This window comes from Patella vulgata, chromosome 4 (genome assembly GCF_932274485.2).
Source record: "Patella vulgata chromosome 4, xgPatVulg1.2, whole genome shotgun sequence".
Taxonomy (NCBI): Eukaryota; Metazoa; Mollusca; class Gastropoda; family Patellidae; genus Patella; species Patella vulgata.
In genome coordinates this window covers 22,689,583-22,708,944 of record NC_065882.2, presented here as the reverse complement: position 1 = coordinate 22,708,944, position 19,362 = coordinate 22,689,583, and the positions used below count along the sequence as shown (strand labels likewise).

At 31.1% G+C, this 19,362-nt stretch overlaps 1 protein-coding gene across 8 annotated transcripts in view; it reads right to left on the bottom strand.

Annotated features, from left to right (window-relative positions):
- Nucleotides 1-19,362, bottom strand: part of LOC126819025 (microtubule-actin cross-linking factor 1, isoforms 1/2/3/4/5) — a 150,119-nt gene that overhangs the window by 77,394 nt on the left and 53,363 nt on the right. For 7 of the 8 annotated variants that reach the window (XM_056100451.1, XM_056100448.1, XM_056100453.1 and 4 more), the window contains 24 exons: nt 12,554-12,720; nt 11,074-11,189; nt 9,819-9,925; nt 9,450-9,569; nt 9,115-9,210; nt 8,812-8,942; nt 8,198-8,455; nt 7,571-7,904; nt 6,841-6,918; nt 6,306-6,467; nt 6,002-6,106; nt 5,780-5,875; nt 5,489-5,611; nt 5,139-5,285; nt 4,905-4,967; nt 4,555-4,646; nt 4,219-4,333; nt 3,680-3,854; nt 2,837-2,994; nt 2,482-2,642; nt 2,180-2,318; nt 1,760-1,950; nt 1,381-1,540; nt 949-1,032 (listed from right to left, as the gene is read on the bottom strand). In XM_056100451.1, coding sequence (XP_055956426.1) covers nt 949-1,032; nt 1,381-1,540; nt 1,760-1,950; nt 2,180-2,318; nt 2,482-2,642; nt 2,837-2,994; nt 3,680-3,854; nt 4,219-4,333; nt 4,555-4,646; nt 4,905-4,967; nt 5,139-5,285; nt 5,489-5,611; nt 5,780-5,875; nt 6,002-6,106; nt 6,306-6,467; nt 6,841-6,918; nt 7,571-7,904; nt 8,198-8,455; nt 8,812-8,942; nt 9,115-9,210; nt 9,450-9,569; nt 9,819-9,925; nt 11,074-11,189; nt 12,554-12,720 — 3,378 coding nt within the window. Of the gene's footprint in view, nt 1-948; nt 1,033-1,380; nt 1,541-1,759; nt 1,951-2,179; nt 2,319-2,481; nt 2,643-2,836; nt 2,995-3,679; nt 3,855-4,218; nt 4,334-4,554; nt 4,647-4,904; nt 4,968-5,138; nt 5,286-5,488; nt 5,612-5,779; nt 5,876-6,001; nt 6,107-6,305; nt 6,468-6,840; nt 6,919-7,570; nt 7,905-8,197; nt 8,456-8,811; nt 8,943-9,114; nt 9,211-9,449; nt 9,570-9,818; nt 9,926-11,073; nt 11,190-12,553; nt 12,721-14,737; nt 14,869-19,362 lie in introns of those variants that run through there. The other variant, XM_056100455.1, reaches the window with a different exon arrangement.

The window sequence follows — 19,362 nt, the reverse complement described above, 5'->3', positions numbered from 1 at the left end:
ACGAGGGTAATATGGATGCGATTTGGTACAACATATCGTGTTTGTGTTCAACAAGCTTCAACTCAAACAATCTCTGCAAACTAAATTCATTAGCAGGCGAAAAAAAAACAAAACAATGAAAAAGGATTTAAAAAAGACAAAACATTAACACGGATGAGTTAGGAGAGGGGGAAATATTTTAAAAATAAAAATAGAATCTAAAAAAAATAGTATTAGATAAATTATCTAGGATTTCTGAGGTAAGAAAACTATTAAAAGTTATGGAAGCAAATTTAAATTTTAAAAACGCAGACACCAAAAAAAAAAAAAAAAAATGTGTTAGCTTGTTTCTATTAAAATTAGCATTATTAAAAAATAAATTGTCAATCTTTATGATCTAAAGTTTTAATATCATAGTACTACTTGTCTTCTTACGGGTTTTTAATAGAAAAATTACATACACTCATTAGTTGATTAGATCTAGGTTAGAAAAAGGGGAAAAGCCTAAAAAAAAACTACCCCAAACTAAAAAAAAAAGTTTAAACAAAAACTATGAGCATTTACTATTTAACTTTATTTCTACTTTGCACCAACATAACCAGGACAACACATAGAATGATCATGATAAACACAAAAAAATAACGCTAACAGCAATGAGCCAGCACATGCGCTGCTCAAAGTTCTAAGAGTAGCAATCTGGGACTCGACGCTGTGCGCATAAAAAAAGGAAAAGCGTGTTGGAATTTTTACATGCAACACGGCAAACACATGCTTTTAATTTAAAGAGAATTATTGAAAATATATAACTAAAAACAATTAGAATGTTGATGTGACTGAAATGAAGAGAAAGATAACATGATTACAACAATAGAAGTGTAAAAATATGTGCACATATAACAAAAGATGTGAACGGTCATATTCTAGATATACCATGGACATCTTTTGACTGAAATGACAAATTGTGCATACCTTAGCCTCTCTTATATACTGGCCTCCAATACGATTCACATTCTCTATTTGATGTCTTCGTTCTCCGAGGGAGTTATAAATAGCCTGAAAAAAGAAATGTACACTTTTTTTAATCTAATCAATTATTGAGAACGAGAGTTTAATTTTTTTAAAAATAATAAAAGCAATATTTATAAATAGTTACAAAAATCAACTTCCTTCATGTTATCAATTTATAACATAACCTTTTTAAAGACATTTTGGGGGGAGTATATGCAGGAACCTATATGGGCTAAAACTTCAAAAGCAATTGGTCAAAGACCATTAAGTAATTAAATAAGGATCAAATTTGCCCCGAAGGAAGAGCATAGGTAACACCTTTTCAGCTCCAGGCATAAACTGCAATAATATGACATACAAGATTAATTCTAAAAAGACCATAATCTACTATACCATTGTCGGATCTAATTGTTCTTTGGCATCAATCACATCTCCTGATAATGGAGGGTGTGAATTTATTCTACTTCCCATTTGATCCACCCACTTCTGTTCACTTTGTATGCCATTATGATAAACTGACAATAAGTCTTGTGAGGCATCTACACTTCTTAACCTGTACAAAGATAAAAGAAGAATTCTACAGTCTATGTATTGGGAGGTTGTACTTAATCAGTCCATTTCAATTTTGATCTGTGGTTCTTTATCAGTCCTTACAATGATAATCTTATGCTTAAATATAGCCAGTCATTTAATATGATTTGTCTGCAAGACAGACAGGAGTACACAAAAATACAGAAGATAAACTCTAAATTCATCATAACATTTGACCAACCTTTCAACAACTTGTATGCAAACATTGTCCCATCTAGTGCTCAATTCTCTAACTTCTTTCTCTATGGCCTCTACATCATGATGTCTCATGGTTGACTGACGACTATTTTCTACTAATGACCGTAAAGATCCTGTATCTTTTTTTAAATGATCAATTTTGGGCTGCTGCTGTTGTATTGAACTTTGGATTTCCTAAACAAATGAAAACAAAACAGTACCATATGCCATTCAAATAATTTATGTATGAAATATTTTTCAATAAATGGGCACTTGATATTCTACACTGTACACTCAACAGATGGTAATGTGTGTATTCATCTTTCCAAAAAGATGTTTTTTAGAAAAAGGGAATGTAACAATTTCAGTATTTAATACTGGAGTATTGCTCTATATGCGATTCTTAAAGCTAGACAAAACTTACACGTAGCTCTTCTTGTCTGTCTCTCAAAGAATTCATGTTGGAAGTCATATTATCATGTGAAGAAAGTGAGATTTCATAATCTGAGACAATTTGTTTAACTTCATCTATACCAGATACAACTGTCTCGGCTGTCTTTAACCTATAAGATAGTTACACATACAATATATAATACAATATAAATCATTTTTATTTTTATTGATAAATAGTTTATAAACTAAATATGAAGTAATGAAACTCTTTCACTATAGCCAGGGCTCCTTTATTATAATAGTTTTTACAGAATTCTACAATATGTTACATACCTTTGTACAAAGACATGAGATATAGCTTTTAATTCACCACATTTTTCTACTACTAGATTCAGTTTAGATTCCACTAACTGTGTTTTGGGTGTAGCAGTCACATAAGCTTTCTGAACAGATTCTATTTCACGGTCTTGATTATCTAATCTCTTCTCGAAGTCCTGAAATAACAAATAGATTATCCAAAATATAGTTTTCTTTCTTAAACCTGAGCGATGCAATAATTGGTACATGAAATCTATTGTGATCAAACAGGACAGACATCAGAATACATCTAATGTTTTAAATGTGGTTAATACATTTTCAAACAATATAACCATTAGGTTGTTTCCTCCTATAAAAGAACACTACTTACTCTATAACTTTGAAAAGCTTCTTGTATGCCTACTCTACTCTGTGGTACTGGTTTGTGTAATAATGATGATAACTGTTGATCACATAATCCAAGATTACGATTAATGCTGTCTAATTGTTGAATTAGATTTTCTGATGATGATCTACTTTGTTGAGCTTCTAAAATGGTAAAGTAATAAATACTGCAATTGCATCACTTAATTTAAAATTAATTAAAGGCAATTTATTGAAATTCTTCAACTTGATCCCATTCAAGAAATCAAGATTTTTAAAATATTTTATTCATTATTTGTTTCATATATATTTCATTATAAAAATTGATTCAACCCAAGGTTTTCCCTAAAATTAACAAATCTATCATTATGTTACATCAAGAAATGAACTGTCAATCACTGTAAATGAACAAAATAGCATGTGCTACATGTATATGTAATATGTCATTTATCTGACTTTCTTATTGTGTATTTATTATATGATATAACAATCATTGATCTGGCTTTCTTGCTGTGTATTCACCTAGAATCAAATGTTACAGAAGATGTAGAGTAGCCATATAACAGCCTACTGCTGGTTTACTTATATACAGTGACTGCCAAATCCTCACATACAGAGTGTTATAATCCTTTAGTGGCATTTAGCAATTGGAAACATAACAAAACTATACAGTTATATGGGACAACAATCACTGGTTTATTATACACAAGCACAACGTTTCGATAAGTATTCTCTTATCGTTATCAAGCACAATGACATTTAGTAAACTTGAGGGTCTATATATATGTACAATGCGAAACCATTCTTATTACAGAGTGTTACTTTGTTAATTAACACATATTTAACCTACCAAGCGCTGCAGCTTGAGCTGAGAGATCGAGGAAGATCTTATTGCATAATTCGAGTTCTCTCTTTAATCGTGGTTTATCCATATCATCATTGGCTAAATCTGTTAACAGTTTTTGTGCATCGTCATTTAAAGCTCTCCAGATGGCTTCTCTTTGACCTGGATCCATGGCACAGAACTGCAATAATAACATGATACATTACATTAAACATTCAGTCCATCTTAATAATTCTTTTACAGTAAAAGTTGAATGAAGTGAATGGGTCTGACACGACATAAGCCATGAGGTCTATTTTTCATTCCCTGTAAAAGAAGAGATGCATATGTTTGCTAACGAGTTTAGTTCCCAAACAACATAACTATCAATATAAGCAGGAAAGGTCAAAATTCATTCAATGTAATAATTATTACCTTCATCTAACTAGGGTACAAATTTGTTAAGTTCTGTCGATTATCAGTACTTGCACTTGATTGAATACATTAGTTTTATCACAAATGTCTTTGATTCAACTACCTTAATACACCAAGAAGTCACTATTTACCTTTTTAAGATCCCAGCCTTTAACTATATCAATAGTAGCGAAAACCATATCTTTTCTTAATTTACGTTGTTGGTGTTTCCACATATTAGATAAATGATCTAACTGTATCTTTAATCTAATTGTCATGATAAAAGACAAACATAATAAAAACATTTCCTAGACATTAAACATGTATATTGAATTTTAATAAAGTTGAAAATTTTTCAATTAAACTTTTTTGATCAGATGAAAATAGTTCTGCATGGATTTTCAATTTTTATCTAAACTGTGTTAACAAATAAAATTATTCAATGTTTGGATTTTTAAAAATTATTTTCCTTATGAAAGTTCTTTTACCTGTTGGCATAATCGATAGCGTCTTGATTAGGTGGTGGAATGACGAAACATACAGACGGTACAACACTTTCATTACCACTTAATGTTTTTATCTATAAAATACATTTCAAATAATAGCATTGGAGGAAATAACATGTTTATTTTTCACAAATACTGCATGAATATTATTGATTCATCTTGATTTTCCACATCAGTTCATCTTTTATTCCAAAACAACAAAATTACAAAATATCTCCAAAATAGTTTGTTTCTTTCCTAGGGACATAGGTGGAACAATTTGAAGTCTACATTTTTGGTGTGTCATTATAAACACAATGAATTGAATACAAATATTTATAATTTCTACCTACCTTCCATCTTTGTCTCTCACTATTGTCTAATAAAAAACATTCTTCATTTTTCTGGAGACTAAGCTGAAGTTACAAAATTGTCAATATTCAGTGCAAATAAGTAATAGATCAAACACCCAAATAAGCCCCCTAAATAAATATGTTTATTTGGGATGGATAATAAGTAGTAAGATATCTTCCATTACTATGATCACACCACTTTAATCCCTCTGACAAAAAGACAGAATAACTTACATTTTCGTGATGATATGAACATAATGTTCTAGTTTTAATTGGTCGATGTACCGGTCGACCACGTTGTGGAAGTGGAATAATTTCGTGACTTCGGAGAATTAAGGATGAGACACGTCTCTCATACTCTTTCAGATGTTCTTGTAATTCCTACAATAAGATAAAGAAAGGAGTTAAATATCTACAAATATATATTTCAAGACTAATAAAGAAAGAGTTCTTTACCCATTTTGGGGAGTTATTGAATTAAAGGCCATATTTTATACAGCAATATTCTTAATTAGTAATTTACTAATTGCAGGGAAAAGATTTTTGAATGTGTGAATATAAGTGTAATTTGTTATTCAACTAACCTGTATTTCTCTAAGAAGTAATTCAGCTTCTTCTACTGGAATATTCTGTCTATTATAACGTTTAGTTAATAAATCTGTATGTTGCACTGTCCACTGTTCACATTGTCGTACATCTTCAAAAAACTAGCAAATACAATACACATATAGGTATTAATTCATACAACAAACATACACTTGCTGTTTGAAACAGTTTCTACATGTAAAATAGCATGCCTACAAATGTTTGTGTTATTTGAAACAGTTTTCTCCAAACAGGCTGTTTAAAGTTTAGTAAGTTTTATTATAAATTACCTGATAGTAATCAAGACAGTGTTTTAAATGCTGTTCTAAACAGCTTGTAAGCTGGATCATCCAGGACCACTGAGACTGCATTGTGGACATAAATGCCTGGAAGTAAACAAGAAAACACTGACTAACTTTAAAAGCATATAAAAAGTACATGTAGTAGGGATAGTTTTACAGATACATCTCAATATTTTTGCTAAAATAAATTCATAAAATATTAATTTGTACCTCTACTATATTACCAGCAGGATGTCTATCTAAAACCATAGCTCCTCCTCTTTCTTGTACAGCATTAAACTGACCTTCTCTGGCTTCAAGTTGACGTATTAAACTCTATAATAAAAAACATCTCAAAAATGTTAACAATGGCATAGAAGATGTCACCAGCCTTGCAAACAGTTACAAAATATCATTTATCTTACTAGTAATCTGATACTTTACATGTGGCTTCTTTTATTATTCTTTTTTAAAAAAACAAAAAAACAAATGAATAAAACAATGGCAATAATTCTTTTGTTTCAACAAAACATACCTTCCAGTATTCTTCTTCTTGTGATAGATTTAAATCTCGTGATGACCAATCACGAGCTACTTCTCTCTCTTCTAATTTACTCAACCACAATACTTCTGCTGCGGCTGCTTGTGTAAAATCTAATAATGACTCCAAACACTTCTGTCTTCTAGTGGAAGTATTCTGAAGAAAAAAGGAAGATTTTAATACAAAGAGATGAATTCTTGATAATTTATGATACAAACATCATTAAAGGCATTAACGTTCAGAAACTCTTATGGCCCATTAATCAACTTGCTGAGACACCGCATTATAAAGAAATCTTATCGACATTATATAATTGATGATCTCGGCTTAGTCATATCAAATTGTGCATATTGAACACATGTAGGTAGATGCTTTTGAACTTTAAAGTAATGATATACATGTTCAAGTACACATGCACATTTAAGATTATATAAAATGTCAGTCATACACATGTAATTAAGTGAAAGGTTATTTATATTTACACTGTATAGGAGATAAGAGGCCAAAAAGAGTGTGTATATATACATACCGTTAGAAGCGAATAGGCCACCTCTAATTTGGAAAGTTTCTGTGTATAAAGCTTCTGTTCCTCAGATGAAAGACTTTGCTGAAATAAGCAAGTAGGATTCAGTAACTAAAGATCAACAAGAGTAAGCAACCGATTCATGATTGATGATAGACAAGTCTGAAAATAAAGCACCTTTCACAGTCACTATCAGACACAAATTCAGTCTTTGTACGACGCAAATTTGTATTTTTGGGGTGATTTTTAAAGGTATTTTTAAATGTCAGGTAACGTGGCATCGCTATTTCCCGTATTTATGGTAGATGTACCAGATATCACCTTGATTTTGTTCAAGTGACCTTATCATTTTTAAGACCTACAAACCAACTAGTCCAAAATTAATTAAGGGAGATCTCTTGTTTGTCAGCATTAACTAAGTATTGTTGTGTACATGTATATATTGTCCTGTCATATTTTCAATTTTTATCACAGCTTGATAATGACTTGAGAAGCCTAGTCAAAACGTCGCTCAGTAATAAGCAGTAATTGTATTCCATAGTATTGTGACCTGTATAGTCCAAAATAACTTTGAATCCTGGCAATTTCATTTTCAAAAATAACACTGAAAATACAATTTAATAAGTGAATGCTGAACATGCATTGGGAATACATACACTGGAACAGGTATCCTCTCAAAATGAACATAAAAAAAAAAACTATCGATAATCTATCAAATGTTTCACAATATACTTACTCTGTTTTTGATACACTGGTCAACTTCTTTACGGAATGATAGCACCTCTTTATGGTCAAGTTGGTGTTCTTTAATTAAACTCTGTAGACGATTTATATCACTGTCATATTCAGCAGCATCTAGTATTTGCTGTTTAGCTTCAATCCAGTTCAGACATTCTTGAATGTGTTTAAAGGCTGGATTTGTGTCCACTAACCGTACTTCTGTGACAACCTCTGTCCTTTTAGTAACGGTTCTACCTTCTTCAACATAGGATTTTGATAACAATGGCTGGATAACATTACTATAAAGATGTGTTCTAAGCTGTGATAATCTAGACTGTAAGTCAGAGACCCTGTGAACAAAATCATTCTAATTAAAAATCAAACTTTAAATTTGGTTCTACATTTATAAACATCATTCCTTGGTGTCCCTATCCAGATAAATTGTATGACGTGAGTCCTAGTGGTATAAAGTTACTTAAATTTAAAATAAATTCTTAGTCCAATCAAGCAGATTCCATTTTAATCATACTAAGTTTACATTATCTGCACATGTATATACAAGTAAAAAGTTTCAATTAAATAACTTTGACAAACGAGCCTATTTCTGGTAGAGAAATATTTCTAAAAATAACAATAGGCTTACCGTCTATACAAATGATCAGCCTGTTGATGCCGGCCATCTTGTAAACTTTGAACATCGCGGAAAAGATTTCTCACTGTATCTTCAATGTTGTGTAAATCACGGTCTAGGGAATCACAACTTCTCTTGGCCTCAAATGGGTGGACAGTATCTATTCTTGTTTCTACATCTTTTATTCGTTTCTCTAATGTATTTAGTGTTTCTTCATTATGTTTACATTCACGATTAACTTTTTCTGCTAATCTCTGAAGTCTTTCTAACCTGTTGACATATAAAAAAAAGTTAAGAAAAATTTAAGAAAATATCCAAAAATATATAAGATTAACTTTATACAAATATTCACATGCCATAAGCCTAGGTTCAGAAGCAAAACCAGAGAGAAATCTAAAAGCAGTCAAAAAAAACTTTAATATGGAACATATTCCAAATTTATATGCAGATATCAATGTCTGCCAGATAATATTTATATTTTCATCAATTACACAGTTCCAATGAATACTGAACCAATTTTAAATCCAACCGGAGTTGTCATCAGGAGTAAATTCAATCAATCATCTTTAAAACATATTATAGTACAGGTATTTGTTTTTTTGTATTTTTTTGATTGAATTAATTACCTGAGTATTTCAGCCTGTATGGCCATATCCCGTTCTTGTAGGGCTGCTGTAAAACGGGTCCAAAATCGGTTGATATTATCAGGGTAGAGCTCTTCCTCTACACCAATATTAGCCTTATCTGTGCTTAAATTCTATAAAATATAACATATCAATTTTTAGCCTTATTTGTGTTTAAATTTTATAAAATATAACATAACATTCACCTATGCTTCAAATGTAACTTTAAAATCAAACCCAGGAATTCCTACAGAATAGGAATATGGCATAATATATGAGAAATAAAGCCAATATAATTGCACTTACCCGTATTTGATCAAATATTTTAAAGAGCCTTTGTTTGACATCTAATCTAGAAGGAACTTCTTCTGAACGGAATTTTGTAAAATCTTGTAATAAGGCCTAAAAAGTTTAAAAAAAAAACAAAAAAAAGAATTTAATTCAAAAAAAGTCATACAAAATAAAAAAGTCATAAAAAGAACATAATGTCAAAAAACAGGGTCAACATTTGGTATCACTGAATTCTGAATTCCCATTTCAGTCAAACTTCTATGTTAATTTTACATGAACGAATTTGTTGAGCCATGGCTCAAGCTGTGTTCCTCCAGCAAACAGTTATGTTTTTAAATATTGTGAATTACCTTCATTTCTAGAAGAGAAGGTGTGAATTTTCTATCATCCATCATTACATGGACATCTCGAAGCCATCGTAGTAAAGTTGTGGCCAGTTCACGATATTCTTCAATTTTTAACTGCCGCTCCTGTTAATTACAACAACAGACATATGAATATCAATTAGGTCAGCAGCGATGGACACATCTTCAAAACCATATTATGTAAATAGCTTTATCAAATAAAACATACAGCAATTTTGATGGGTAGCATAGTAATATTTTTCAGTTTACATTGTTTCCAGACTGATATCTTCAAATGGCATATGTGACAGTGATGCCATTTAGAACAAGTTATCCAGCCTATTCATTACCTTTGAGAAGTTTCAAATGACTTACATTATCTTGAAGTGATTGCTGTGTGCTGGGAACATTAGGGAACACGTCATACAATGAGGAAACATATGTTAGTACAGACTTTTCATCAGGTTCCCGAACATCAATATCTATAATAATAAAAATGTTGTATTCACTTAAACAAAGCAACATTATCATAACCAGACTAAATCCTTCACCTATTAAACACTAACAATTTTGTTCTTAAAACATAATTCAGGAACAGTTATAATTGTTGTATTATACCTGCAACTACATTGACATATATATATATAAAATGCTAAAAACAAGCCAACAATGAGGCTGATGTCCCCCGCCAAAATCCCAAAATAAATATATGACACATATTAATCTATTGCACGTTTATTTTTTTCAAAAGTATCGAGCAATCAAACTGATTATCAACTATACACTATAAAGTTTCATTACTCTCTATCAGATAGAATCAAAGTCAAAGAAATTGCTTAGCTCTGCTTAGCTTTATCGGGAAATGTTAATCATTGGACTCAGTCAAGACATTCACCTAATGAACATCAACATCAAGTTTAAACATTCTACCTCAATTAAAAGCCGAGTTGTTATGTTCCTTATCGCTCATTAGCCTAAGCAAAAAATTCTCATCAAACTTAGTCAAGGTAATAATGATATAATGAATCTTATGCGGAGTTTCACAGCTCTCACTTAATTATAACCAAAGTTATCGTGCTTATCTCTGCTTACTGTAAGCAGATAATGCTCATCATCGAACTCCATCAAGGCATTCACCTAATAAACGCCTACACCAAGATTGAACATTCTACCTCAATTATAAATTGAGTTATTGTGTTTCAAAGTTTCGACCAATAAAATTGCTTATCGCTCTGCTTTACCCTCTGCTTTACCAAACTTAGTCAAGGTATTGATGTGATGAAACTATACACCAAGTTTGATCACTCTCTCTTAATCAGAAATAAAGTTATTGTGTCCCAAAGCATCAACCAATCAAATTGCTTATCTCTGCTTACCTTAAGCAGAAAATGCTCATCTTCAAACTCCATCAAAGCATCGACCTAATAAACATCTACACCAAGTTTGAACATTCTAGCTCAATTAGAAGGAGATTTATTGTGTCCCAAAAAATGTAACGGACGGTCAGACAGATAGACGAACCCATTTTAATAGTCCCCTGCTTTCTTCGAAAGGTGGGTGGCAATAAATATATTATAATGATACTAGATTGTTATATACAGGAAGTGTATGTATAGTAGACTAAACCTACCTTCTGGATCTAGTAATTTTGTAACCCCAAGATCTCGTTCAGCTGTATCAAAGGCTGTTTCAAGATTCTGTCGGGCTGTTTGATGTCTGACCTTACGGTAGTCAACCAGATCAGGTCTGAAATAATCACATCAAATTTCATTTACATTAAATGAATATAGGAAATTTAAAATACCCTACAGCATATGTGTTTCATGACAACACTTTTGGGTGCCATCATAAATGGAAAGAAGGAGATGATGATCTAACATCTTTAAAGTGTAAACTGTACATTTATTTGTTCAAGGTAATCTTTCCAGAATAATAATCATTAACGAGATATGCCCACATTTTGCAAGATAGGGACAAAGAACAAGCTAAAAAAAAAGCAATTATTCATACAATCAGGGGCCATAATCCAGGAAATTACAGTCCAATATCCTTGAATATTTTAAGTTTCATCAAAATCAGATAAAAATTGTGACTTCTAGAGGGTCCACAACCTTGGTATTACATACTTTTACATTATTTGCATACAAGGAACGGCCATTTTGTTGTTCAATTTCGGTCCGATTTTCATGAAATTCGAACTCAACTGTCATAAGGGTGACATATTTAAACGATTTTTAAAGTCGGATAAAAATTGTGACCTCTAGAGGGACCACAAGCTAAAAATGTAATTTTTCGTACAATAAGGGGCCATAATTCAGGAAGTGATGGTCTGATATAAGCGAATAGCACAAGGAACCGACAACTTTGGAATATAAACATATATTTTAAGTTTCACCAAAATCTGATAAAAATTGTGACTTCTAGAGGTTCCACAAACTTGATACTACATACTTTAACACTATTAGCGTACAAAGAGCGGCCATTTTATCCAGCAGTTTTGGTCTGATTTTCACGAAATTTTAACTCAATTATCCTTGTGGTGTAACAGTGATATATTTGAACATTTTTTTAAATCAGATAAAAATTGTTACCTCTAGAGGGACCACAAGCTAAAAACGCAAATTTTTCATACAATCAGGGGCCATAATCCAGGAAGTTGTGGTCCGATATGCGCAAATATCGAAATTAACCGAGATCTTTGAATTATAAACATACATTTCAAATTTCATCTAAATCGGATAAAAATTATGTCCTCCAAAGTGTCCACAGGCTAAAAACATAATTTTTTGTACAATCAGGGGCCATAATCCATGAAGTACATGCTAATATTAGACGCAACCGAGATCTTTTGGAGATAAACCTATATTTTAAGTTTTGTCAAAATCGGATAAGATTTGTGACCTGTAAAGTGTCCACAAACAAATTGTGGATGGATGTCCCGATGGACGGACAGGGGCATGACAGTATACATCCACGTGAGCGTATAAAATAAAAACAAAGTTGGTATGTGACAGTATAACAAAATTTATGCTCATTATATCATCTGCCACATTTGGACTTCATCGAGTTATGTGTACAAATATCTAACAAAAAAAACCCCTTTAAATTACCTGTTGCGATGTATGATCGCCAGGAATGCTTTACCATCTCTCCAACTCTTGGAGAAATCTGTAATCTTGATACCAGGATAGCCCTCTGTTGTTCTACGACTCCAATATAAGAGAGCATCTTTAGCGGAGATATCGTCTGGTTGGCCAGGTACTACAGTTGACGAAATCTAGAAATATAAAAATTAAGACTATATCTATTTGTTAAATATAAAATAATATCTTCAATTTTGCTGAAACAATATTATCAACAACACTTGATTGCAATCTTTGTATAATTGTTAGTACTTGTGCACATTGTGTTGTACCTGTTTGTTTGTATTCATTATGAATGAAGAATATGTTATTTGCATTTTATATAAATATAGATAAATCTCATGTATAAACATGTGTTCTGTGTACTAAACAGTAATGTTATGTGTATATATGTGTATATGCCTGTTTACTGTTGGTGTATTACCAGCATGAGCCAGAATAACAATTAGTAAACTAATTTCGTTTGGTCTATGCTTATTAAAGATAGGTATTAGAAATCATTATTGTCAATTTTTTTTTACTATGTTAGCAAAAATAGAGTTTAAAGATTTTATAATCTTATTCTATGAATATGAAATAGAAATTTTAGCTAATTGTCATAAGTAACTCGGTTTGCCACAAGCCAAATACTCGGACACAAAAAAGAATATCTAATGGGGAATCTATGCTATTATTAAGAAAAAATGTTAGAAACCAAATGAAATGATTCAAACAATTACTGTGAGAGATGACACAAATGACATGGTAATATGACAATAGGAAGGGGGATAACCAGATTGTCAAGAATACAATTGAGTGGAAATCCTTAATCTCTTTGCATCCATCCTCTTCAACCTTTTAACAGTCAATTTGTTGACAAGTCCAAGGAGTAACTGGTACCTTGCTTTAAATGACAATCTAACAATTGTTATAAATGATAAGAGTAAACTGGTAGAACTTGTTTATCATTAGTAAATAGTGCTAAGAATGATCAACCACAAACTGTAGTTCAAAGGTGAGTTTGTCTTAGAGATTAGGATTAACCTTCTTGTTTCTTCTCTTAACCATCATACAAGCAGCAGTAGATTGTCAGCTTCAGCTACTGAAAATCTTTGTGAATTCTAATGTAGCTTTAAAAAAAGACAAGTTTTTTGGAAAGGACAAAATTCACTAATAATTGTTTTGTCCAAATCATGAAAAGGTATAAACTCACAAAATATTTACAGCATTGTACACTATAGTTTGGGGAATTCAAGGTACATGTGTATCATATATCAGTGCTTAAGAAATAGGTCAGAGAGGTAGAACAAAGTTTATAGCAATATTTGAATAACATATATAACAATACTTTATTTCTAGTACAAACTGTTCAATATTCAGGAATAAAATGCATAATATTCATTTATTGGCAGGATATTGGCACAGTATACTTAATCTTTTAAGAACATCTGATACCACATCCCTGGGATCATCTATAACAGAGACGATGTCCTGTGACAAATTCAAGCAGCTGACTGTTTTAGCATGGACCGTAACCTATATATACACAGTCCATGGTTTTAGTATTAAATTTTCTGTGTTTTTTTTTTTTTTTGTTGGGCAGTGCCGAACTGCATCTATATGAATTAGTACACTATAATCTAATGATGTTTGTATCACATACAATAATTCATATATATATATATATATATATTTACAAATTATGTTGATATATAATCCTATCAAATAACAATCTGTTTATACAATAGATTATTTATTATTATACCCCAAAGACAATATTATAGTAAGGCGTAAGCTGTATAATAGTAAGTCTCCCATTTATTGTTTGAAGCCTGGGTTTAGTGGTATGTACTAAGGTCATTTCTAGCTATTTAAAACACAGACACGCCTATACAGTTACTATTAAGAGACTAAGAGATAAATGATATATTCTAATGATATGTACGATTAACAGGTTATCAGTATTGAACTTTTAACATGTACTATACATATTAAATACATGTTTACTATCTGATAGTTAATTCTATCTGTGTGATTAGAGACCATGATTTTAATAAATAAAGTCTACGTATATATTACATGTATGTGTATGAAAATTTGTAAACCAGATATGTAAATTGCATTATTGCATTATGGTAGGTACATATACATACTATATATATTAATACATACTGGTTGTTTATCAGTCTTCAAGTTCTTAGGTTTTTTCTTTTTTCTGCCACATCCACATGACAGAAAGCGAAACATCTTGACCTTCTACTATGATGTTATAGCAAACTTAGTATTTGTCTATAAATAAGGTGTAGGATGTCTAATTCATGTTTTTTTACAATTTCGGGAAAAAAAACCTCCTTTTATCAATAAGTGTGATGGCTACATGCGACTCTCAAAGCCTTCTGGACATTGGCCCACATTTCATCATACCTCTACATCCTTTAGTGTTTACCAGACATCTTTACATTCCCGCTTCATTAAGAGAAATTAACACTACCCTGAGTAACTTGCACACTTCCACATATCACAAATACGAAAATCAGTTTACTAATGTACTTTTCTTGTTTTAGTTCGAAAAAATTGTTCAAATACTTCCACACTGGTACATTTCAAAGTTCTGTCACCATTAAACACATGTCCACATTTGTTGTAGATATATAACTGATTGGTTGTTGACTTTCTGCTGCAATATATTATGACTATCCATGTATAAAGACGACAGGTTAACTTGTTATTACATACTACCTATATATATATTATGTCACACTTGTGTTACATATGGTTTAGATATGTACAAATCAAGTTTAACAATGACATACAGGCGTGTTACCAAGCATTCCCTTAAAGAATAAGAAAGCAAACAACTGGAAAATTTCAATTTCAATCGACGTACCAGCAACAAGAATCTTAAAAAAAAAATTAACCTTCAGTCGAAATAATCATAAAACAAATAGAAACTAACACTAAAACAAACTTATTCAAAAACAGAGTCAATACTCTCAATGAAAATCCTAGTCACTTCAAGTAATAATGGCAGTTGGAGGGAAAGAGAGAGGAGCAGACGACACTTCACAAAACACCTGACATGAATGAGAACATGAAAGACTGGAGGTTATTAATTAATGATAATTAGCCTGAAGGCTGAAATAATTGAAATACAGTGTAACTTGGCCAGTAAGACAAGTTTACCCAGTCAATTGAACCAAAACAACCTGATGTTATAAATAATTCTTCACATCAAAAATAATAATTTCACTTCAAAACTCCTTTGTTGAAATCTTAGTCAAAGCAACATTTAAAAAATATCACAGTACAGCAGCTAAACTTGTATCCATAAATAACTTGAACACTGTAAGGTACGGTAATGAAACATCCTTTACAGATGAAAAAACATTAAATGTTGATAATCACATTATAAAATGGCATGTCATTTAAAATGACCTCATGTTACAGGTTTTTTCTTTATTACATCCTTTCAACAATTACTCTTGACACTTAAAATGGAGCCCTGGGTTCAATTTTCCAACCTATGTCAGAATAATATATAATAGACTGAAATTAACATCAGTGAAGTGATATTGAAATTTAAAGTCCTTTTAACAACTAAAAACTATCTCAAAATGTTTCACTCTCAGAAAAGTGTCCTTTCCTTATCTATGTAAGTGTTGCAATTGATAACAATTATAATTACCAACAATTATTTCCTGATTAAAACAAGAGCCTATTTATAAGTGTTAAATGTTTAACTGATTAATCATTGAGAGACAATTTGTAATCCATAACTATACAATTCTAAGACATATTAACACAGAAATATCTGAGCAATAATCTGGACTAATAACTGTATGGAGTTGTTACAAAATCCTTAATACGGTTATCATAGGATTGACCTGTTCTTCCATCCATTCATATAATAATAAAGCAGATTGTATCTCTTTAATCCAATATCTATCAACAAATTGAATGTTCAATCTTAATCCAATAACAACACTACACAGTATTTATTCCAGGTGTCCAGTAGAATATTATATATCATTACATTATACTTCAATAGTAGATTGCTAGTCAACCAATATCTCTACAAATAACAATCCCTAACATTTCTTACATGCTAAACACAACATTAAGATTTTCACAATACAGTACACAACACAGTGACTAACAGAATTTTACACAATAGTTGACTAAAAGAAGTTTTTTTCGGGGACAATAGACAAGTTGAACTCTGACATTATTATTATGTGAAGTACACATAATCACATCCATCAGCTCCCAACCTTCTACAAGACAAGAAAAAAATCAACTAGCAACATTACACTCAATGACTGCAGGCTGACTGATGGCTACCTGAATGTTCAATTACCTTTCTGAAGTGACCCACACAAATATATACTGAAAATAGTATCAACTTACTCTTGAATTACCAAAATTTCAAAATAAAATACTCTGTTGTCAATCAAAATTGGCTGACCAAACATCAAGCCTAGGGTTCAATTTTCTATTATCTCCTGAACAGTAAAAGCCCATTACCAAAATTTACTGTCAATCAAAATAATGAGCTTATGCATCAGAACAGAGATAAAACCTACAAACAATTACTTAAATCATTAATCTAGCTTTCTGCTCTTTACACACAATAAAATTGTCAAAAGAAATTTACTATATTTTGTCCTTGTACACCCTTCAGGTAATAGTATTATTATTAAAAGCAATGCTAGTATCTTTTTACAACCTTTTCCTTACCCCCATTCATAAAATAAATGTCAACTATGACTCTAATAATTAACACTTATAATGAATTTTCACATAATACCGCTATCTCCACTAATAGAACTTTTGACACACAAAACATCCTTTTCACCTAAAATAACTTAACTACACAGGTTTTCACAGCTCCATTCTTTCAAAAGATTTTCTTTTTTGCATTTAGGGCAAATTTTTGAAACGGCTGTTCAGTGAGGTTGAACTAACCAGGACAAAATACATACACGCCTCTCACCAGTACTTAAATACAATAGCATAATGCTACATGAAAACAGTTTGTTCACAATGAATAGAAAGATAAGATCCATTATATATGAATCTTATTCACATTTTTACATATAATGGCCTACATAAACTTATGTAGCACCTATGATTGTACAAGTATCAGGAGTTGTAAAATCCACACATAAAACACCATATTTATATACATATACCAGTAGGTAAAAATAATCACAGAGATTGATTCATAATAAGGTTTCCCCACACACTGCAGTTATTGCAGTAAACAAAATTGATAGTGATTTATCAGAATAACTGATGAGAGTCAATGAATTATATGACCTTATCGCACCTCAAGTTTGATTTGTGTGAAATATTTGACGTTTTTGATAGGTGATCATGCTACTCCTATAAAACAGATAAACTATAGATAATCCTTTATAATCAATGAAGCAAACGATATCATGTTCTGTAATCAACACCTGTGAAATGTACAGTCAATAATGCCTCAATTTTTGTCCTAATAATGGGTAATGAATCAACCACAACCATCATTCAATAAAAAAATGTCCATTCATACTTTAGGGAGACAGTAAAATGTTTCTTTTCGTTGACATTGAGCTGTACAAACGTCTCTGTGAGAGAGTCAACAAAACGTCACCAAAGGACAGTGTAATTTCAGCTTTGATGGTATGGAGTTTTTTTTGACGGAGGTTTGAAGTTGGACGTGATTGTCATAGTGATTAGATAGCAATAACGTATTAAATTGGGTAGTTAAGTGTAATATACTCTAGTAAATAGACTGTAGAGTGGTGTTATCATTCAACCGTACACACTTCATATACTAGACACATACAAATCTCTATTCTATCTAACAGGGACTGACTGACTAATCATGCTTTTGAAGTGGAAGTCAATTTTCATTTTATAATTTATTTCAAGGTACAAATAATGTACCTGAGCAAAATTAACTTCATACACATTCTTCATTTTGATCCAATTAATGCAAATTTACTTAAATCTAAAATAATGAGATTTTATTGAGAAAAAAAGGCCTTTAGAATATCATTAAGAAATGAAATTTGACAAGTGTTTGAATTTTGACATAATATTTATGAAAAGGTATCTAGTATAATCCAGTTTTTCTTTTGAATCATTTATCTCAATTCTTACAAATGATATTATTATTCACTTTATAATAAATATTCAGAGCACTGTCACAAATATATACGTTTTATATCTGATATATATATCACAGTTTACAATACCTGAGAAACTAGTATAGTACTGTTAATAATAGGTTTTTGAAGCTTATATACTTCATAAAAGCCAACCAACCAGGCACGAGTAGTACCTATATGGTTATTTACATACAATATTACTCTGCTTGATCTGATTGGCAGTACTATATAGTCAGACCTGATGTTACAATAGTCTCAGGTACTTGTCAAACTAGTTTTGTGACAGACGATGCGAAGCTGTTTTTTAATATATTGTTACACTGACCTTTAATGAAAGATGTTCACGGTTTTAAGTATTATCAAATGAAAAGTACTGGAATGTGCTTCATAAGCTTTTATTGTATTATTTATAAAAGGGTTTGAATCTCAAACAAGTATGGTTCTTCAAATAGTTTCTCTCAAGATTTATTAAATTACTCAAATTAAGAATTCACCTGGACTTGATAAGAGTGCAACCACATTTTACATAGCCCATTCTTTAGTAGAAAATTTTACCATTCTTCAGTAGATTAATGTAATTTTATGTGTAAAACAAGGCATTATTTAAACAAAAGAAATAACTGTACTGGCAAAACTAAT